General features: G+C 61.4%; 2 protein-coding genes across 2 annotated transcripts; both read left to right on the forward strand.

Annotated features, from left to right (window-relative positions):
* Positions 1-5,272: 5,272 nt before the first annotated feature.
* MADCAM1 (mucosal vascular addressin cell adhesion molecule 1) lies at positions 5,273-9,875 on the forward strand (the record flags this gene model as incomplete). Its single annotated transcript, XM_079702281.1, has 5 exons — positions 5,273-5,333; positions 5,500-5,772; positions 6,130-6,450; positions 8,422-8,829; positions 9,664-9,875. 5 exons carry the CDS (start codon positions 5,273-5,275, stop codon positions 9,771-9,773), a joined length of 1,173 nt encoding a protein of 390 aa, XP_079558407.1. The 3' UTR covers positions 9,774-9,875.
* Positions 9,876-11,109: 1,234 nt separating this feature from the next.
* TPGS1 (tubulin polyglutamylase complex subunit 1) lies at positions 11,110-17,805 on the forward strand (the record flags this gene model as incomplete). The annotated part of the gene is made up of 2 exons (XM_079701836.1): positions 11,110-11,483; positions 17,048-17,805. 2 exons carry the CDS (start codon positions 11,110-11,112, stop codon positions 17,580-17,582), a joined length of 909 nt encoding a protein of 302 aa, XP_079557962.1. The 3' UTR covers positions 17,583-17,805.
* Between the last annotated feature and the right edge of the window lie 811 nt (positions 17,806-18,616).

Below are 18,616 nucleotides of genomic sequence, written 5' to 3' on the forward strand. Positions count from 1 at the left end.
GACCCTCACCCTGCTGGGCACCCAGCTTACCTGGATCAGTCTCAGCCTTGGACGTTGGACCTTGGCCCCATTCCCTACCCAGCACCCACAGAGCCCTGCCCCAGATACCGGGCGCAGCCCTGCCACCCCAGTTTCCCACCCTCCCTGCAGAACCACCCCAAACCCCACCTTGACTGGGCTCTGAACTTGCACCCCCCATCACCCAGACCTCACTGCCAGGCTCGGATCCTCCTGGTCCCACTCATGTCACAGGTACAGACCCTGCGCTTGAAACAGGCCCCTTGGGCAGAGAACTTTCCTGAGGGGTCTGCTCTGGGTGCAGACGGTGACCCCAGCCCAACCCCTCCCCCTCTCCGGGCAGGGAGCCCCGAGGCTCCCAAGTTGTCCACCAGCAGCCTCCCACCCAGGGTTTCCCAACCTCGGAGGTTCCCAGCACCGCTGGCACTGGGGCGCAATTGTTCTCCGGGCGCTGTGGGGGGTGGAGTGGCTCCCTGGCCCCAGCCCCTCAATGCAGGGAGCCTCCACAGTGTGACAACTACTGTCCTAACCCCTCAGCACAGCGGGGATCCCAGGGCTCAGCCTGGGGTCCGGTGGAGGACCCCAACATTTCCATTCTGTGCTCACAGACACAAAGCCAATGCAAGCCCCCCCCAACCGGAGAGAGTCCCAATGGCCACACAGAAAAAACGGAAAGAGAAACTGGTGCCATCAGTAAACAGAAAATCAGTTTTTAAAAGGTGCTTTAAGGCTTCCCTGGTGGCACAGTGGTTAAGAATCCACCTGCCAATGCAGGGGACACGGGTTCGAACCCTGGTTGGGGAAGATCCCACATGCTGCAGAGCAACTAAGCCCGTGTGCCACAGCTACTGAGCCTGCGCTCTAGAGCCCGCGAGCCGCAACTACTGAGCCCACGTGCCACAACTACTGAAGCCCACTAGCCTAGAGCCCGTGCTCCACTACAAGAGAAGCCACATCAATGAGAAGCCCGCGCACCGCAACGAAGAGTAGCCCCCGCTCACGGCAACTAGAGAAAGCCCGCGTGCAGCAACGAAGACCCAACGCAGCCAAAAATCAATAAATTTTTTTTAAAAAAAGAAAAGAAAGAAAAGGGACTTCCCTGGTGGCACAGTGGTTAAGAATCTGCCTGCCAATGCAGGAGACATGGGTTCAAGCCCTGGTCCAGGAAGATCCCACATGCCATGGAGCAACTAAGCCCGTGTGCCACAACTACTGAGCCTGTGCTCTAGAGCCCATGAGCCACAACTACTGAGCCCACGTACCACAACTCCTGAAGCCTGTGCGCCTAGAGCTCGTGCTCTGCAACAAGAGAAGCCACCGCAATGAGAAGCCTGCACACCGCAACAAAGAGTAGCACCCCCCCCGCTTGCCGCAACTAGAGAAAGCTCGCATGCAGCAATGAAGACCCAACACAGCCAAAAAGTAAATAAATAAATTTATTTTTAAAAATGCTTTATTTAAGCAGGTATATCCAAAATATTATCATTTCAACATGAAATACTCAATAAATATTGAGATTTTTACATTCTTCACTCATACTAAATTCTCTAAGTCCAGGGTGTATTTTACCCTTACCTATATTTTCTGCTTAATTTTCATTGGAAGTATTTCATCTGTATATAAGATTTCCTAAAACTGTAGATGAGGGACTTCCCTGGCAGTCCAGTAGGTAGGACCCTGCGCTTACACTGCAGGGAGCACAGGTTCGATCCCTGGTCAGGGAACTAAGATCCCGCAAGCCACGCGGCACAGCCCAAAAAAATAAAAAATAATAAAATTGTAGATGAAAAAGGAGATTCATAAACCCAAATTGTTCCAAACGTACTTAAAAGTTTTCCAGTAAGTGGATCAAACATCTGTTTTTAGGTTGGTATTTAAATTAAAAATTACATTTCAGGTGGTGAGTAGCCGTGCCTGGCTGGCAGCTCTGCCCAGCCCTGAGTTTGTCCTGTGCCCCAACCTTGTCACCTCCCCAGCAGGGCCCTGGGATGGATCAGCTGGGCTGCAGCCAGCTGGCCTACGGCAAGGTTGGAATTTCACACAGCTGGCCCAGCGCTGGCCCTAGTGACCCACAGCAGTTCCTTGTCAACTGTTTGAATTCAGTGCAGCACTTCTGCCCTGGGGGTGGCCCTCCCGCTCCTCAGGGAACACCCACACCGCCATCACGTCACTGGGTCTGCTTCCTTGGTTAGGCAGAGCAGTGCCTTCCTCCTCAGAGCTGGTCCCCACACCAGGGCTGCCAAAGTGGATGCGTGGGGTGGTGTAGAGGGGGGAGGGTGTTTAGTTGGGGATGGATGGATACATGGGTGGGTGGACAGCTGGCCGACAAGTGGCCACAAGGACAGGTGGGTGGGTGTTGGGTGAGCAGACCTCTGATCTGAGCTCCACCCTGGTCTGCCCACACCTGCTAAAGTCAGTCTGGGCCTGTCCTGAGGGGTCTGCTCTGGGCGCTGACGGTGAGCCCAGCCCAACCCCTCCCCCTCTACAGGCAGGGCGCCCCGAGGCTCCCAAGTCGTCTACCAGTCAGCCATCCTCACCCCCTCAGCCCAGCTCGGCCAGGGGACTTCAGGGGCCAGCAGGGACGTCGAAGGCCTGATGGAACAGCTCCTGTCCAGCTCTAGAGCTGGCTATGTAACAGGCGACCCCTCACTGAGGAGCCTCCGTCTCCTCTCCCAGCCTCCCTGAGACCACCGAGGCAGGGAGCCACCCAGTGAGGGGGCTCAGGCTAAAGTCTGGGGTGCTTCAACACCAGAGATGGGTGGGGCACTTGACAGCGGCCCCAGATGACCCAGCCCTGCCCTCAGGGCTCCAGCTCACCCCAAAGAAAATCCGTGAGGCCCCCAAGTGACCAGTGATGTTAGCGAGGGGAGCTGGCCAGCCGGGGTGCAGGGGTCCTGGGGGAACAGGAATCTCCCAAGGCTGGGGCGCTGGCCTCTCTGGACACCCTCCTTGGCCCCGAGTGCCCTGCAGAGCCCCGATGCCATCCTGGGAAGGTGGGGAGGAGGCCAGGATGTTGGGCTTGGGTGGGGGCCGGGACCTCCATGGGAAGGAGGCTTCCTACACAGGCCACTGAGGACTTCCTCCGGCTGGGGCGGGGGGGGCGATGCTGGGAAGGGGGGACCAAGAGCAGGAAGCCCAGGCTGGGGGGATACAGCCAGGACCTCAGCCCCCACCTAGGCGGCTCCCGTGGGCTCAGTCACCTAGGGACAAGAGCAGATGTCCCTGGGGCAGGTGGGAAGTGCAGTTCAGTCCCCCCGCCCCCCCCCCCCGCTGGTGCTGGCCCTGCCCCTCCTGGGGTCCATCCAGACCCCCTCCAGTCACCTGCCCCATCCCCCTCTTCTCCCCCCACCCCTCCCTCTGTCTCTGTCTCCCCACCCCCCTTTTCTTCTTCCACCTCTGCCCGGAATCGTTGTCCTCTGTTGAGCCCACCTGTCCCTTCCTCAGGGTGGCCTCTGCTGATGCTGCGGTCATCGTGTTCCCCTTAGCACTGTCCTCTTAAGCCGCGGGTGTCATTAACCCTCCTCGTTCACGCAAGCAGAGGCTCGGAGCTGGAGGGGCCAGCGATGGTGGGGGAGGGGCAAGTCCACACCCTGCAAGGGCCTCGGCTGCCAGGGTGCCAGGAAGCCGGGTCAGGGCCTGGGAAGAGACCCATTCACCAGGCCTGCTGCCCCCCACCCGGGTTAAGGGCCCAGCTTCCCGAGAAGGGCCCACACCTCCGGCCTGGGGAGGGGCGGCACCTTGGAGCTGCCTTCCTGTGCGGCCTTTCCTGGCACTGAGGTAGGAGGGGGATGGGACCAAGGAAGTTAGACTCTGGGTTCGCACACTTGGGGCCCCCTGAGTCTCCGCTCCCCTCCCCTGCCCCCAGCGGCGCCCCAGCCCCCACTCAGCTCCCCTCCCCTGCCCACCGGCCCCTGCTCTTAGGCCCCAGTTTCTACCCTAACAATGAAGATGTTGAGAAGACAGACGGGCAGGGCTGGTGGTGCTTAGAAACAGCATGGCCTGGGGACTCCTCTCTTACACTGAAGTCAGGGAAACTGAGGCAGAGTCAGGCGGGGGTGGGGGGACAACCAGGACTCTCCATCCTTTTCCTCCTGTGTGCCCGCTGCACACGGGGTCTGGGGTCACAGCGGACGAGATCCCCCCATTCCCAGTACAAGGGGGATGTGACATCAGCCACTTGACCTCGTTAACGACTGCTAGGAAATCAGGTGGTGGGGGGGAAGCTGGCTGGGGAGCTTCCCACTCAGGAGGCGGCATCTGGGCAGAGACGGAGCAGGGGAGGCTCATGCTAAGGTCCTGAGGCTGCCTGGTCCGGAGGCTGCCCAGTCTCATAGGCTCCAGCCACGGCCAGGAGCTGGGATTTTTCCCTCTGCCAGGGGAAGCCGTGAGGTGTCCACGTGCTGAGAGGGTGTTTCTAAATCCACTCTGGGTGCTGGGTGGTGAACGGCTGTGAAGGAAACTGGGGCCAGGCTGAGGGGCCCAGAGGAAAGAGTGGATGGATTCCAGCGTTGGGAAGATGAGGTTCTCAGGCCTCGCCCATGCCTGCTGTGGGTCCCCTCCCCCCGGCTTCTCGTGGGGAGCCCAAACCCAAGTCGCTGTGCGGAACAGGGCACTGAGGCCCCATGCCCAGTGTCCCAGGCTCCCATCACGCCTGCCCGTTTGGCGGACGGGAGACAAGCTCAGAGGTGGGTGGGCCTCGGCTCCACACCCTACAGCGTCCTCACCCCTGACGGGACCCATCTTCCAAGCGGATTCCTCGGGGCGGTCCACCGCAGGAGACCTGCTGCGCGGCCGCCCAAGCTATCGGGGGAGGCTGCTCCCCAGCGCCCCCGCGCGGCCGCTCCGGGCAGCGAGGGCCGAGACTCCCGCGCCTGGCCGAGCCCGGCGCTAGCCCTGGGCCTGGCTCCGATTTCCATTCAATTGACCTCGACAGTCAGCCCTCTCCCGCCTCCATCTTCCGATCTTCAGTCTCTAAAAGTGAAACCTGGAATCAGCCCAGATCCTCCGCCCGCGGGTTCTGACCTTGGCCTCCCCCCGCCCCCATCTCTGGCCCCCAGTCCCTGCCTCTCTGTCGCCTCCAGGGTCGGGGGTCAGGGTGGGAAACCCCCCCGGGAAACCCCCGGGGAGCAGCTGGAGGAGGGGGAGGGGAAGCGGGGTCGCGGGCCGGGGGGCGGGGGGGGGGGGAGAAGGAGCCCGGGGCGCCAGTATTTAAGCCACCTCCCCCGCGGGCAGGGGACAGAGCCGGGGACCGAGCATGGAGCAGGGCATCGCCCTCCTGCTTCCCCTCTTTCTGGGGCTGCTGCAGCTGGGCCGCGGTGAGCGGGGCAGGGGTCTCCGAGCCGGGAAGGGGCTGGGAGAGAGGAGGGGCGCGGAGAGGGGCAGTGCGGAGGTTTGGGGAGGCGAGGGAGGATCCCACATTGGAGGGCCTCGGAGGAGGGTGCTGGGGGCGCGGGGCGGGGCTGAGAGCGCCGTCGCCCGCAGGTGGGCCGCTGGAAGTGGAGCCCCCCGAGCCCGAGGTGGCGGTGGCCGTGGGCGAGTCGCTACAGTTCACCTGCCGCCTGGCCTGCGAGGACGGCAGGGCGGCCTCGGTGCAGTGGCGGGGCCTGGACACCAGCCTGGGCGCCGTGCAGTCGGGCGCGGGTAGCAGCGTCCTCTCGGTGCTCAACGCCTCGCTGTCGGCCGCGGGGCCCCGCGTGTGCGTGGGCTCCTGCGGGGACGTCGCCTTCCAGCACATCGTGCGGCTCCTGGTGTTCGGTGAGCCCCCACCCTTCCCGCCACCGTGGCACACGTGGGGCCCAGCCAGCGGCCCTGCTTTCCCTCTATCCTTGTGCCACCTCTGCCTGGGAGGCTTCCCGGATTGCCCAGCCCGCCCCAGCTCAAAGCTGGCCTCGCAGGTCCTCCTGAGTCGATCTGCAGTCCGCTCCCTCCTCCCCGCATCCCCTCTCCCCCAACCACCCCCAAACCTCCTGTACCTGACCCCCTTGCCCTTTCTGCGGGTGCGGCACTGGGTCTTCCCTGTCCCCGGGCACCAGCAGTCCCCACGCCCCCTCCTCAGGGCCCAGCCCTGACCCTCGAAGCTCTGCCCACCCCCTTCCTCCACTCCCTCCACAGCCTTCCCGGACCAACTGACTGTGGCCCCAGAGGCCCTGGTGGCTGGGCCAGACCAGGAGGTGTCCTGCACAGCCCACAACGTCACGCCTGCTGGCCCTGACACCCTCTCCATGTCCCTGCTCCTGGGAGATCAGGAACTGGAGGGGGTGGAGGCCCTCCGGGATGTGATGGAGGAGCCCCAGGAGGGCGAGGACCCGCTGTTCCAAGTGACACAGCGCTGGCTGCTGCCCGCCTTGGGAACACCCACCCCACCCTCCCTCCACTGCCAGGCGACCATGAGGCTGCCCGGCTTGGAGCTGAGCCACCGCCGGCCCATTCCAGGTGAGCCTGTGCCTCAGTGTCCCCCAGGAAGTGGGTGAGGTCACACCACCCAGCGCCTGTGAGCCTTGATGAGCGGTGCCCAGCGGCTCTTATGGAATCCTGGTTAAGCCCCTCCCCTGCTGTGTTGCCACCTGGGCAGGTCACAGTACCACAGCCGAGGAAAAATTGCATTCGATCTTTATTTTATTTTATATTTTGTAATTAATTAATTAATTACTTTTGGCTGTGTTGGGTCTTTGTTGCTGTGCGCGGGCTTTCTTTAGTTGCAGCGAGCGGGGGCTACTCCCGTTGTGGTGCGCAGGCTTCTCATTGCGGTGGCTTCTCTTCTTGAGGAGCACGGGCTCTAGGCGAGCGAGCTCAGTAGTTGTGGCGCACGGGCTTAGTTGCTCCGCGGCATGTGGGATCCTCCCCGACCAGGGCTTGAACCCCTGTTCCCTGCGTTGGCAGGCAGATTCTTAATCTCTGCGCCACCAGGGAAGTCCCTGCATTCGATCTTTAGTCTGTCCCTTCGTGGCAGCCAGGGGCTACTTCTCACTCGTTCATTCATTCAGCAGATTCGCTGAGCACCTACCCTGAGCCAGGTCCCATGAGGTGCTGCCCGTCTTCTGCCCACAGCCCTCCAGGGCTCCCACCTCCCTTGGGGTGAAAGCCCAAGCTCCTCGCGCCCACGGAGCCCTGCAGAGCCTGACCTGTTTGCCCCGTCCCCCACCCCCACCCCCTGCCTCACTTCCTCCCTCTCTCCCCCTCACTCAGTCTGCTGTTCCTCCGCCACCCTAGGTGCAGTCCTGTCCCAGGGCCTTTGCACTGCTGTGCCCTCCACCAGGAACGCTCTTCCCCACATCTCCCTCACCTCCCTCGGGTCTCCTTCCCAGTGAGACTTGCCCTGACCTCTCTGTCCAAGGGGTCAAACCCCACTCCTACCCCCACCACACACACACACACACACACACACACACACACTCAGGCCCTTTCTCTTCTCCTGTTGAATGTTTGTTGACACCTTTTATCAACATCTGACTCCTGTGTGCTCTCTTTATTTTTTTTCCCATTATCTGTCTCCCCTGCCATTGGTTTCATCGAGATAGGAATGTGTCACTCTCGTTCATGGCTGTCCCCCCAGTGGCTAAAACAGTGCTCAGCACACAGTAGATGTCCAATAGATACATACTGAATGAATTAATCAATAACTGTTATCACGGAGCCTGGCGTGTAGTAGGTGCACAAGAAATGCTGAATGAACTAACGAATGACAACATTTAATGTGGGGCCTGGCACACAGTAGGTGCTCAGTTCATGTCAGATGTTATTAGTTTGTCTCATCTGGGACAGGCCCTGACCGCATCACCAAGCTTCTGGCAGCCTCTCACTAAGGAAGCACAGATTCATTCTCTGAGAGGGAACCCCGATACTCATGTTAATGGCTGGGGCCTGGGGGCCGGGAAAGGTTTGGCTCAAGTCGAAGCAGGGGTGTGGGGGGAGGCAGGGGTGTGCTGGGAGGGTGTGCACAGAGTCCTCCGGATTTTAGAGCCATCACACAGCAGAACGGACAGATCCCCTCTCGGGCCTCAGTCTCTCATCTGCACCACAAGGGGGCGGGGCACCCCTTCCCTCTCCCCACCCCTCAGCCCCATAATAATAAGATCCAACACCCGTGTCACTCTCCACGCCAGCCCCTGGGGTGGGGGCCTCTCACCCCGCTTTCCAGTTGAGGAAAGTGAGACACGGAGATTTGGATGCTCGTTGTGGGGAGGGGCATGACAGACCCTGAGACGGCTCCTGCCCACTGGGATACCCTGCGATTCACCCAAGTGAATGGATGGGGCTTGGAGCAGTTCTGGTCCAACCATGTGGTCCGGGTGGAGAGAGGGAGGGAGGAGAAGGGGCTGGGCAGCAGCAAGAACAGATGGCTGCCGTGTTTTCCAGTCCTGCAGGGCCTGACCTCCCTGGAGCCGCCCGTCATGACCCCCCCAGAGCCCAGCACCACAGAGTCCCCGGAGCCCCCCGTCACGACATCCCTGAAGCCCCCCATCACCACCTCCCCCGAGGCCACCCCAGAGCAGGCCTCCACCTGCAGCCCCAGGAGTCCTGGCCCCGTGCCCCGCAACAGCTCCACCAGGCCCTGCCGCCCAGAGATCCGCCAGTTGTCAGCAGCAGGGGGCTTGGAGCTGCTGTGTGAGGTGGTCTGCGGCCCAGGCGTGGCCGTGCGCTGGACCCAGGCCCCTGGCGGGCTGGCAGCCTACAAGACGCAGGAGGTGGGGGCCCAGGCTTGGCTGAGCGGCAGGAGCGTGCTGTGGGCCAGATGCCACGGTGAGGGCTGGTTCCAGTGTTGCCTGGACCCAGGGGGCCAGACTGCCAACCTGTACGTGGCCTCAGAAATCTGTGAGTTCAGGGGCTGGGGCGGGCACCGGGGCAGCCTGAGAGGGAGGGGAGCCTTGCGTCTGGCCTTAGACAAGGGGGGCCCTGCCAGCCTGTGTCCCCAGCTGTCCAGTAGACTTCCGTGACTGCCTGCATGGCGATAACTAAGTTTCAGGGACTATATAGGTGTCACAGCACTCTATGGACTAAGACAGCCTGTGGAATAGAAACAGAAATAGAAGGGACTTCCATGGTGGTCCAGCAGTTAAGACTCCGTGCTTCCACTGCAGAGGGCGCAGGTTTGATCCCTGGTCTGGAAACTAAGATCTGTGTGGCATGGCCAAAAAAGAAAAAAAAAAAAAAATAGAATACAGCCATTTTGGTAATTTCCATTTTTCTGGTAGCCACATTCAGGAATAAAAAGGTAAAAATAAGTTTGACAATATATTTCATCGAACCCAATATATCTCAAACGTTATCATTTCAACATGTAATCTATAAAGAAACATGAATGAGATTTTTTTTTTTCCAAACTAAGTCTTCAGAATGCAATGTGTGTTTTACAAAGACAGCGCTGTCCACTCAGACTGATCACATTTCAAATGCAGCTGTGGTGAGTGGTCCCTCACTGGACAGCTCACTTCTAACTACAAGGTCCTATGTACCTTTCAAAAGACTCACTCTAAAGGACTTTAGATAGTCCAGCGATTTTTATACATTTCAGAAGGCGTTTTAAACCGTGAAGTCCTTTGTAAAATTTCAGGGAACTCAGTCCATCCGGGAGCCCTTAGCCAACTCTACTGGGCTGCTCCCCAAACCTGCAGAGAGGTGCAAGACACCGTATGCCTCTCTCTCCAGGCTCCCCTCTAACGACTGCATCCCTGTGGACGGGCAGCTTGGTGCTGGGGCTGCTTCTCCTGGTGTTCCTGACCTACCGCCTGTGGAAACGCTGCCGGCCCACCAGATGACCTGGGCCCCCTGCCCCGCCTGGACCACACGGAAGGGGACTTTCCTTCCACTCAGTTGCGACTCGAGGATGTTTGCAGGGTTCTGGACAGCAGGGGGGCTGACCGTGGACCGCTTACCCTGATGGCCAGCACATCCAGGCTCCCCAGCTGGCTGGGCTTCCCTTCAGTGGGGACCCTGGGGAGCCCCCCCCGCCCCCCCCAGGGTGCAGAGCTGGAGAATAAAGAGCATCTGGTCTGACCTCGGTGGTTCCTGTCGCGGTCTGAGGACACGGGGAATCCCCGGCACAGCTCCAACCATCCTCTGCTCTATCTAGGTGACTCCCCAGAGAGACAAGGAAGGACAGGACACCCCAGCCCCACGTGGCCAGGGGTGGGGGTAAGAGGCGTGTGCTCTGCCTGGTGCCTTTCCCTGCATATGGGGACGCTGGCGCTTAATGAGTAACTAGGAGTCCTCAAAAGAGGCGGAGAAAAGTATTTGTTGGAGGACAGCACGGGCAAAGATACAGAAGAGAGGTGGCTTGATAAGGGAAATTGCATCTCTTTGCGGGTGGCTGGAGGCTAAAGCGTGGGGAGAGGCGAGAGAGAGGCTGGAAATGATACCGGCAGATGAAGGGCTGTAGATGCCAGGGTCGTCAGCCTTCTGGAACCGAGGAGATATAGGAGAGTTTAGAGCTATAGGGGATGCGGTGTGAGAAATTTCCCTCTAGTGGTAAGGAAAGGTAACAGCCTGGGACGGGGAACTGGGGACCGTGGGTGGTCCACTCGCTCTGTGAACACGTACAGCGGACTAGGGGCCGCGGAAGCGCAGACCAGACCCCTAACCCAGCCTGGTGGGGAGAGGGGGCCTTTCCCCACGAGGTGAGCCTCAAACTCGCACGGAGATTGGGTTAGGCTGAAGGCCAGGCAGAGCACAAAGGCTCCGAGTTGAAAATCAAAAAAGGGGGCAGGAGCGGCGCTTAGTCCCGGAGTTGGGGTGGAACCATCCCGCCCACTCTCAGCAGGGCTTCCCTGGTAACCAATGAGACCGGTTGCTAGGGGACCATGCTAATGAAGGACTCGCCCACTACCAAGATGGCCAGCAATCCGGCTTCATACCAGAAACCAAGCCCTTCCTAGGGATCCATTTTGGAGTCTGGCAAAATTTAAGTTCTGGGCCTAAGCCAGGAAAGCCAACCAGCACACCTAAAGAGGAAAACGGAGAGAGAGTAAGTGCCAATGAGAACCTAGGGAAAAGGGTGGCCTGCGCTGGTTATTTCCCAGAGTCTCCCCGCGGGATCCGGGCGCCCTCTGCCCTCAACCAAAATGGCCGCCCCGAGATGCCAGCGCACTGTGAAATATGGACGCCCTTCCGGTCCCGCTGCCCTCAGCGAAGATGGCGGCAGTGGAGAAGCGGCGGCTGGCTGTGGCCCAGGCGGCCAATTTCACAGGCACCGGCCGGCCGGGGGTGTCCCGAGCAGCGGCGACGGCCGAGAGTGAGGAGGACTTCCTGCGGCAGGTCGGAGTGACGGAGATGCTGCGCGCGGCCCTGCTGAAGGTGCTGGAGGCACGACCCGAGGAGCCCATCGCCTTCTTGGCGCACTACTTCGAGAACATGGATCTACGGTCTCCTGCAAACGGCGTCGCCGGGGAGCCCCCGGGCCAGCTCCTGCTGCAGCAGCAGCGCCTGGGCCGCGCGCTGTGGCACCTTCGCCTGGCTCACCACTCCCAGAGGTGCGGGGCTGGGCCGGGCCTGGGTGGGTAGGGGCCGCGGCCGGACTTCAACTCCCATGGGGTTCCGCGCGGCTCCCCCCGCCACGGCGCGGCTCTCGAGCGCGGGGCGTGGTCGGAACTGTAGTCCGCTCTGCCTGGCGCGGGAGAGGCGCGGATGGCGCAGGGCTGCAGAGCCCTGGCGGGGCCACCCGAGTGCTGGCACCGGTAGCTCTGGCCGACTTGGGCTTTGGTGATGCCTCTTTGCAGGTGCTGAGGTCCCCCTTGCAGCTACCTCACTTTTGAAAATCATGGAGCCCAGACAGGACTTGGCCAAGGTCGCAGAGCAAGTCCTCCGACCCAGGTCCCTCCTAGCTGCCTCGCTCCCAGCGTGGTAGCATCCCCGTCCATTCAGCCAGAAAATGAATATTTACAGGGCTGGGCCGTGGAGACAGAGAGCAATCCAGGTCCCCCGCGGGCAGGAGAGACGTCCAGGAAGGGGCCTGCATGACACACAGGGAAAGGTGTTGCAGGCACGAGCCCACCGGCTGCACTGGCCTGGAGGCTGTGGGGCTGCAGTGTGCGACCCACGGGGGAGGGGGAGGCCGGGAGCCTTCTCAGGGCTGAAGCATGGAGGGGTGGAGGGGATGGCGCCTGCCCCCCCACCCCCTTAGAAGCGGGTGAGGAAATGGTCCGTGTCAGGTGGCTGGGGAGAAGCTGTTTGACGCGCAGCATCAACCAGACAGGGTGGGCGCTGGATGTGGGTGGGCTGGGTCTTGGATGGGGGTGGTCCCCAGAGAGCCCAGGAAGGGGGAGGAAGGGAGCGTTTCAGCCTGACCCCAGCACCCTCCTGCCTGGGGGCAGCCCTCCCGAGAGAGTCAAGGTGCGGACCCCAAGCAGGGGAGCACAGAGGCTGGGAGGGAGCCGGGTGTGGGAAGGGGTGTGGAGAACGGGCATCCCATTCGGAGCACCCGGTTTCCACCGCAGGGGAAGGGCAAGCGGGTTGTCCAAAGTGACAGCCAGAAAAGGGAACGGCTGGAGCCACCCCTGAGATGGGGACCTGGCAGGGAGCGGGCTGGTGGGCATCCATGGGTTCTGCTGGGTCTGCAGGGGGTTGTGCAGGAACAGCCCCAGGTGGTCCATGAGATGGGAGGTCACTGGTTTGGGGGAAGTTTCCAGAGTGGCTTGGGGACCGTTAAGTTGGGAGCTGGGAAAACCTCGAAGCAGGAAGGTGGACAGTTGGGTTGGCAGCTGAGACGTGTGACGGAGCCGGGTGGTTGTCACCTGGTGGTGGGGGGTGGTTGTGAAGGCCTCAGGGGAGCTGAGAAGAGCCCAGGACCCGATTCTGAGGAGCCACAGCCTCAGCGAACCCACAGGAAAGTGTGAGAAGGCAGAACAGACATAAAGGAGGGAACCAGAAGACAGGGAACCAGGACATCTTCCAAGGAGGAGAAGAGTCAGCGGCAGGGTCACCACAAGCTGTTCACTCCATAGACGTCATAGACGAGGACCTTTATGTGAAGGCTTTTTGCAGAGCTTTGCCTAGTTTATGCAAAGGCACCTTGTGGGCTGGCAGCGGCCCTGCGTCCAATGGCCCTAGAGTTGAGGGCTGAGAAGTGTCTGTTGGATTTAGAGCCGAGGGGGCCATTTGAGTGTCCTGGGGCTGCTGTAACCAATTACCACAAACTTGGTGACTTAAAACCACCGAAATTTATTCTCCCACAGTTCTGGAGGCCAAAGTCCGAAGTCCGGGGGCAGCAGGGCTGTGCTGTCTCTGGAGGCTATAGGGGAAGGTCCTTCCTGCCTCTTCCAGCTTCTGGAAGCTCCAAGCATCCTTGGCTTGTGGCCACATCTTTGCAGCCTCTGCCTTGTCTTCCCATGGCTTCTCTTCTGTGTCACTCTCTCAGAAGGACACTTGGCATTGGTTTTAAGGCTACCTCACCCCATCTCCAGATCCTGAACCAATTACATCTTTCAAAGACCCCATTTCCAAATAAGGTCACATTCACAGGTTCTGGGTGGACGTGCACCTGGGGGGACACTCTTCACCATACTGAAGGGGCGTTGGAGCGGTTCTCAGGAGGAGCAGAGTGAATAGCGTGAGTGGCCGGTGCTGGTGGTTCACCTGGTCTCCCCGAGGCTGGGCTGGTGCTGAACTCAGAGATACGTTCCCAGTCAGAAGCCCCATAACCCCGGCTGCCGGGTCAGAAGCAGAAGCCAGGCCAGGCGGGTCCCCCCAAGGCTGGGCAGCTTTGTCCCTGTGCTGAGGGGTGGGCTGGGGAATTCCGGGGCTGCTCTTGAGAGCGACCTCAGCACGAAAGATCTGGGGAGAACTCAACCAAAATCCCCTCTGCTGTTGTCTCAAAATCACACATGCTGGCTGCTAGGACTGGTGACGGCCCTCAGAGCACAAACACAGCAGACCCGGCATGGTGGCCCAGGGCTGCCTTCTAAGCCGCCACGTGCTAATAGGAACAGCAAGAGTGCCAACTGCTGCAGGTCCCCGTGGCCCCAGAAAACATGCAAAAGCACCAAAGGGTCTGAGCCAGTCTTCTCGGCTCCGAGCATCCTCTGTGGGGTGTCCCGGGCTCTGTGGGGTGTGGAGCAGCCTCCCTCCCCCCCCCCCGACTCGATACCGGGAGCCCTCCCCATTGTGACAAGCACAGACGTCCTCAGACCTCACCCAGTGTCCCCTGGGGGCAGAATCTCCCCAGACAAGACCCCCCAGATTATGGGATTCCACGGACCCCCCAGGAGACTACGTCCCATGACCGTCTGACCTCTGAGGTCCTGGGATGCTGCACACATTTAAATAAACACCTGAGTGGGAGGGAGGGGAGGTGACCCACAGACACTGGGGGCCACCCTGGTTCACACCGCCTGACTCAATGGGAATGTATGCAGACCTCTGGTGTGAGCAGGGAGAGGACCCAATTTCTTTCCAAACAATTAACCAGAGTCACTCCTCAGCACTGCTAACACAGGGAGCGCGGTCACTCTGTGCGGGGCCGTCTTGGGCCCTGCAAGTGTTGGGCAGCCTCCTGGGTCTCCACCCACCCAGTGGTGGCAACCATAACTGTCCCCAGAGTCACCAGTGTCCCCTGGGGGCAGAGTCACCCCGTTGAGAGCCCCCAGTCTGCCTTGGAAAGTCTCCATGTCTCTGTGACAAGACCCATAAATAGGTTCTTTTTTAACAAATGCCCACGTGCTTTGCAAAGTGCTCCATGTGGGAGCTGACACAGGCAGAGCCTGAGGACCAGAGCCCAGGACGGCAGATGGTGTGGGTGCTCCCTCACGGCTGGGAGCCCCCGGGGGGGCCACCTCGAGATGGGGTGTGGCCTTTCTCTGGCTTCTTGCCTGATGCTCTCATCTCACTGGACCATAACTGCCCCCCTGTGCATCTTCCTGCCCGCGAGGCCCATGGTAAACAGAACCTGGATAGTGCTGAGTGGCAGCTGGTGACAGCTAATGACAGGCGCACGTGGTCCCCTGCCACACGGCACAAAATCTACCCTCTGTCCTTCCAAGAATCCTGAGACGCAAGGACTAGAACCCTTATTCTCCAGAGAAGGGAAGCAGGGCGCAGTGGCTAGAACCGGTGCAGGTCCAGGCCAGCCAGGAACAGCGCTGAGCACACAGGGTGCTCAGGGGTCCCTACACGCCGCCGCCTCCAGGGGGATTGCTTCAGCTCAAGACAACTAATGGGTTGACCAGGTTCCTTGGGGAGGCATCAGGCAGAGCTGGGCGGATGGTGGACGCCCAGGCCCCATCAGGACGAGCCATCAGGCCACAGGGACACACCCGAAACCTCAGTGGCCTCACACGGCTGCCGTTGGGTTGGCAGGGGCTCTGCTCACTCAGGCTTGCGGGGAGTGGACCCTCCACGGGAAGTGGGCCATGCTCTCGTGTGGGTGGGGCGGCCTGCCTTCAAGACGCCCCCGAGATCCACACACCATCCCCCCGTATTCACACCCTCGGGCAGCTGCCTGCGTTGCCACCCTGCCGGTCACCCGCTCCGGGGGCCAGCGCCGTGACCTTAGCACACTCACACTGCCCCGTGGGGAGAGGCCTCCACAGGGAGCCTTCAGGGGACAGCAGCCCTGCCAGGGTCCTGGTTGCAGACTGAGCCGGGACCACCCAGCCAAGCCATTCCCAGTTCCTGACTCAGGCTGCGACGTGACCTAGGTGTGGGGGTAACAGCCATGCGGCCACAGAATTGACACGGGCATCATCACTGCCATGCAGCCACAGAATTGACACGGGCATCATCACTGCCAGGTCCCCCGGACCCCCTCGTCCTGGTGAAAGGAGTTGATAACAAAAGCTCCTGCAAGGGGTGAGGCGGCAGCAGCTAACACGGTGCCAGTCCTGGGAACGGGAGCATGACGCTGCGTCTGGCGCCCCCAGCACTTCACGGAGTGATCTCACTGACCCTAAAGCGCCGGCACATCCTAAGGACCCAAGAAGTGAGAAGTGAATCCCAGATGGGCGAGACCCCAGGTCCAACCCCCTCCTCTCTGGGCCTCAGTTCCTCCTCTGTAAAGGGCCTTGACCCACGGAGCTCACTGGGTGAGCATGTCCTGCCCTGGGCACCTGCCGTGCTCCGGCCCAGCGTGGACCGGGCTCGCACCCACGCTGACCCGTACAGGTCCCACAGATAAGAGTGGAACTGGGCTCCCAGAAAAGGCGAATGTGAGCCCTGGGGGTGCCCCTTCCTCTGTGGGACCCTTGGCCTGGTCACTGCCCTGAGCCTCACTTCCCCTTTCCTTTAGTGGAGATGGAACTGGGCCTCGGCCAGCCGCCGGCTGTTGAGAGGAGGATGGGAATGAGACCCGGGTTATCTAGATGCCCAGGCTCACCCCAGCCCACTCACTTAACCACTTGTGAGGCTCCAGCGTGGCCAGGGCTCATGGCGGGACATCAGGGTCCTCATGGGGCAGGCGGTAAGTAGTGTCAGCGCTGTGGCTGGTCCCTGACGTGACTGTCGGGTCTGCTGTTGCAGCAGAAGGGCAGCATGTCTGGGTTGACGTGGCCGCCTGCGGATAAATCTTTACCCACGAAGACAGGCGGCAGCGGCTTTGAGCCACAGTGAGGGTTACTGCCTCTGGGCCTGCACGGGTGAAAAGAGGCAACTCAGGTTAAAAGGTAGGGATGTGTCCTGCCACAGTGATACCCCGTGGGCACACACATCATCGATGGAATGGAGAGTCCATGGGCAGATGCCCATCGTCGGAGTCAGCAGATGTTTCTGGGGCTCCTGGGCAGTGTTCTGGGCGCTGGGGCTGTAACAATGACCAACAGATAAACTCCCTGACATAGGCCCCTGGGCTGAGCTGGTGGGAGGGAGGGAACTCGTGAGGACCCCACAAAGAGAAGTACAGGAAGGGGTTAGGGGGCCAGGGAGGGTCCCCCCCATAAGGTAACATTGAGCAAAGGCTCAAAGCCGTGGGGAGATCTGGGGGAGGGCGCTCCAGGCCAGGGTGCAGCTGGCGCAAAGGCCCTGAGGTTGGACGGGCCGGCGCGTTGGAGGAGGGGCCGGGGGGCAGGGGCGGGGCTCTGGCGCGGCCCGACGGCCCCTCCGCCCGCAGGACCGCCTTCAACAACAACGTCGGCGTGGCCTACGAGTGCCTGAGCGCCAGCGGGCGCAAGAAGAAGCCGGGGCTGGACGGGCGCACGTACAGCGAGCTGCTGAAGCGCATCTGTCAGGACGGGGAGGCCCCCGAGGAGGTGGTGGCGCCGCTGTTGCGCAAGATCCAGTGCCGGGACCACGAGGCCGTGCCGCTGGCCGTGTTCCGCGCGGGGATGCTCACCTGCTTCGTGCTGTTGGAGTTCGTGGCGCGCGCTGGCGCCCTCTACGGGCTGTTGGAGGACCCGGGCCTGGCCGTGGCTGACCGCCACGTGGGCCAGGCCGTGCTGGACACGCTGGAGGGGGCCCTGCAGGCCAGCGACGACACCACGCCCGCGCGCTACCTGGAGGCCGGCTCGCGTCTGGGGCCCGACAGCCTGGCGCTGGCCATGGACCGCGCGCTGGTGGCCCGGGGGCCCAGCACCCCCATGACCCGGGAAGAGTTCCTGGAGAAGGCGGCCGCCCTCTTCATCGCCAAGGTCAAGCCCGTGGGCTGAGCCCCTCCCTCGGCCGCCGCTTCCTCCACCCGGATACCTGGGGCCCTCGGGGTCCGGCTCACCGGGGCCAGGACTGGGGTGTCCCTGCATGCCAGGGGTGCAGGGAGCCCCCTCACCCGGCTTCCCGCCTGGAATGATGCCCGAGCCCCCTTCGGGGGGAGGCCAAGGATCCCTTCCCGCCCGCCTGCCAAGGCCCCTCTCCTCAGCAGAAATAAAATTTGTTCCCCAGGCTGACGTGTGTGTGTGTGTGTGTGTGTGCGCGCGCGCGCGCGCGCCCGTGTCCAGCCCCCAGCACGCTTCCCTGGAAACGCTCTCCACTCCGGCGCACCCCGGCCAGCCCCAGCGGGTCCCACCACTGCCCAGAAACCCCAGGGAGACCCTGGACTCAGCTTTATGAGAGCAGAGGGCATTGGGGCACCCAGCGAGGTGCCCTGGACTCACAGCCCCGAGACCTGGGAGGCATGTCTGGCCCCCAGCCTGCCCTCCACGAGCGCCCTGCCCCAGCAGTTCCTCCCTGGACCTCGGCTTCCCCAACCGCCAAAGGGAGAGGTCAGCTGGGCAGGTAGTCATGATGGCGACGATAGAAACAGCTAACACGTCTGAGACCTGACAATGTCTTGACTCACCGCCGCCCTATACGGAAGGGAATCCACTGCCCGCATTTGGCAGATGGGGAAACCAAGCCCGGAGGAGTGAAGGTCGCAGCACCAGCAAGGGGCCAGCAGGGATCCGAACCTGGGCCCGCGCTCTGTAACTCAGAGCCACAGCGCCTTCACCACAGCCACGGGGCCCGTCCGGGATCCAGGCACAACCGTGAGAGTCAACAAGCACCCTGGGTGTCCCCCTTTCCGCCAGCAGGAGCACACCCTGGATGGCGGATTCCACAAGGAGCAGATTCCCAGCCCAGGACAGTTGCAGGCGGGTGACTTCACTCTCTTGGCTTCAGTTTCCTCCTCTGTTAAATGGGACCCAGGGCACCCATATTTTGATTGAGGGAGATCACACGGGGACAGAATCTAAAGCCTTTTTCGAGC

Source organism: Hyperoodon ampullatus (genome assembly GCF_949752795.1).
Source record: "Hyperoodon ampullatus genome assembly, chromosome: 4".
Lineage (NCBI taxonomy): Eukaryota > Metazoa > Chordata > Mammalia > Artiodactyla > Ziphiidae > Hyperoodon > Hyperoodon ampullatus.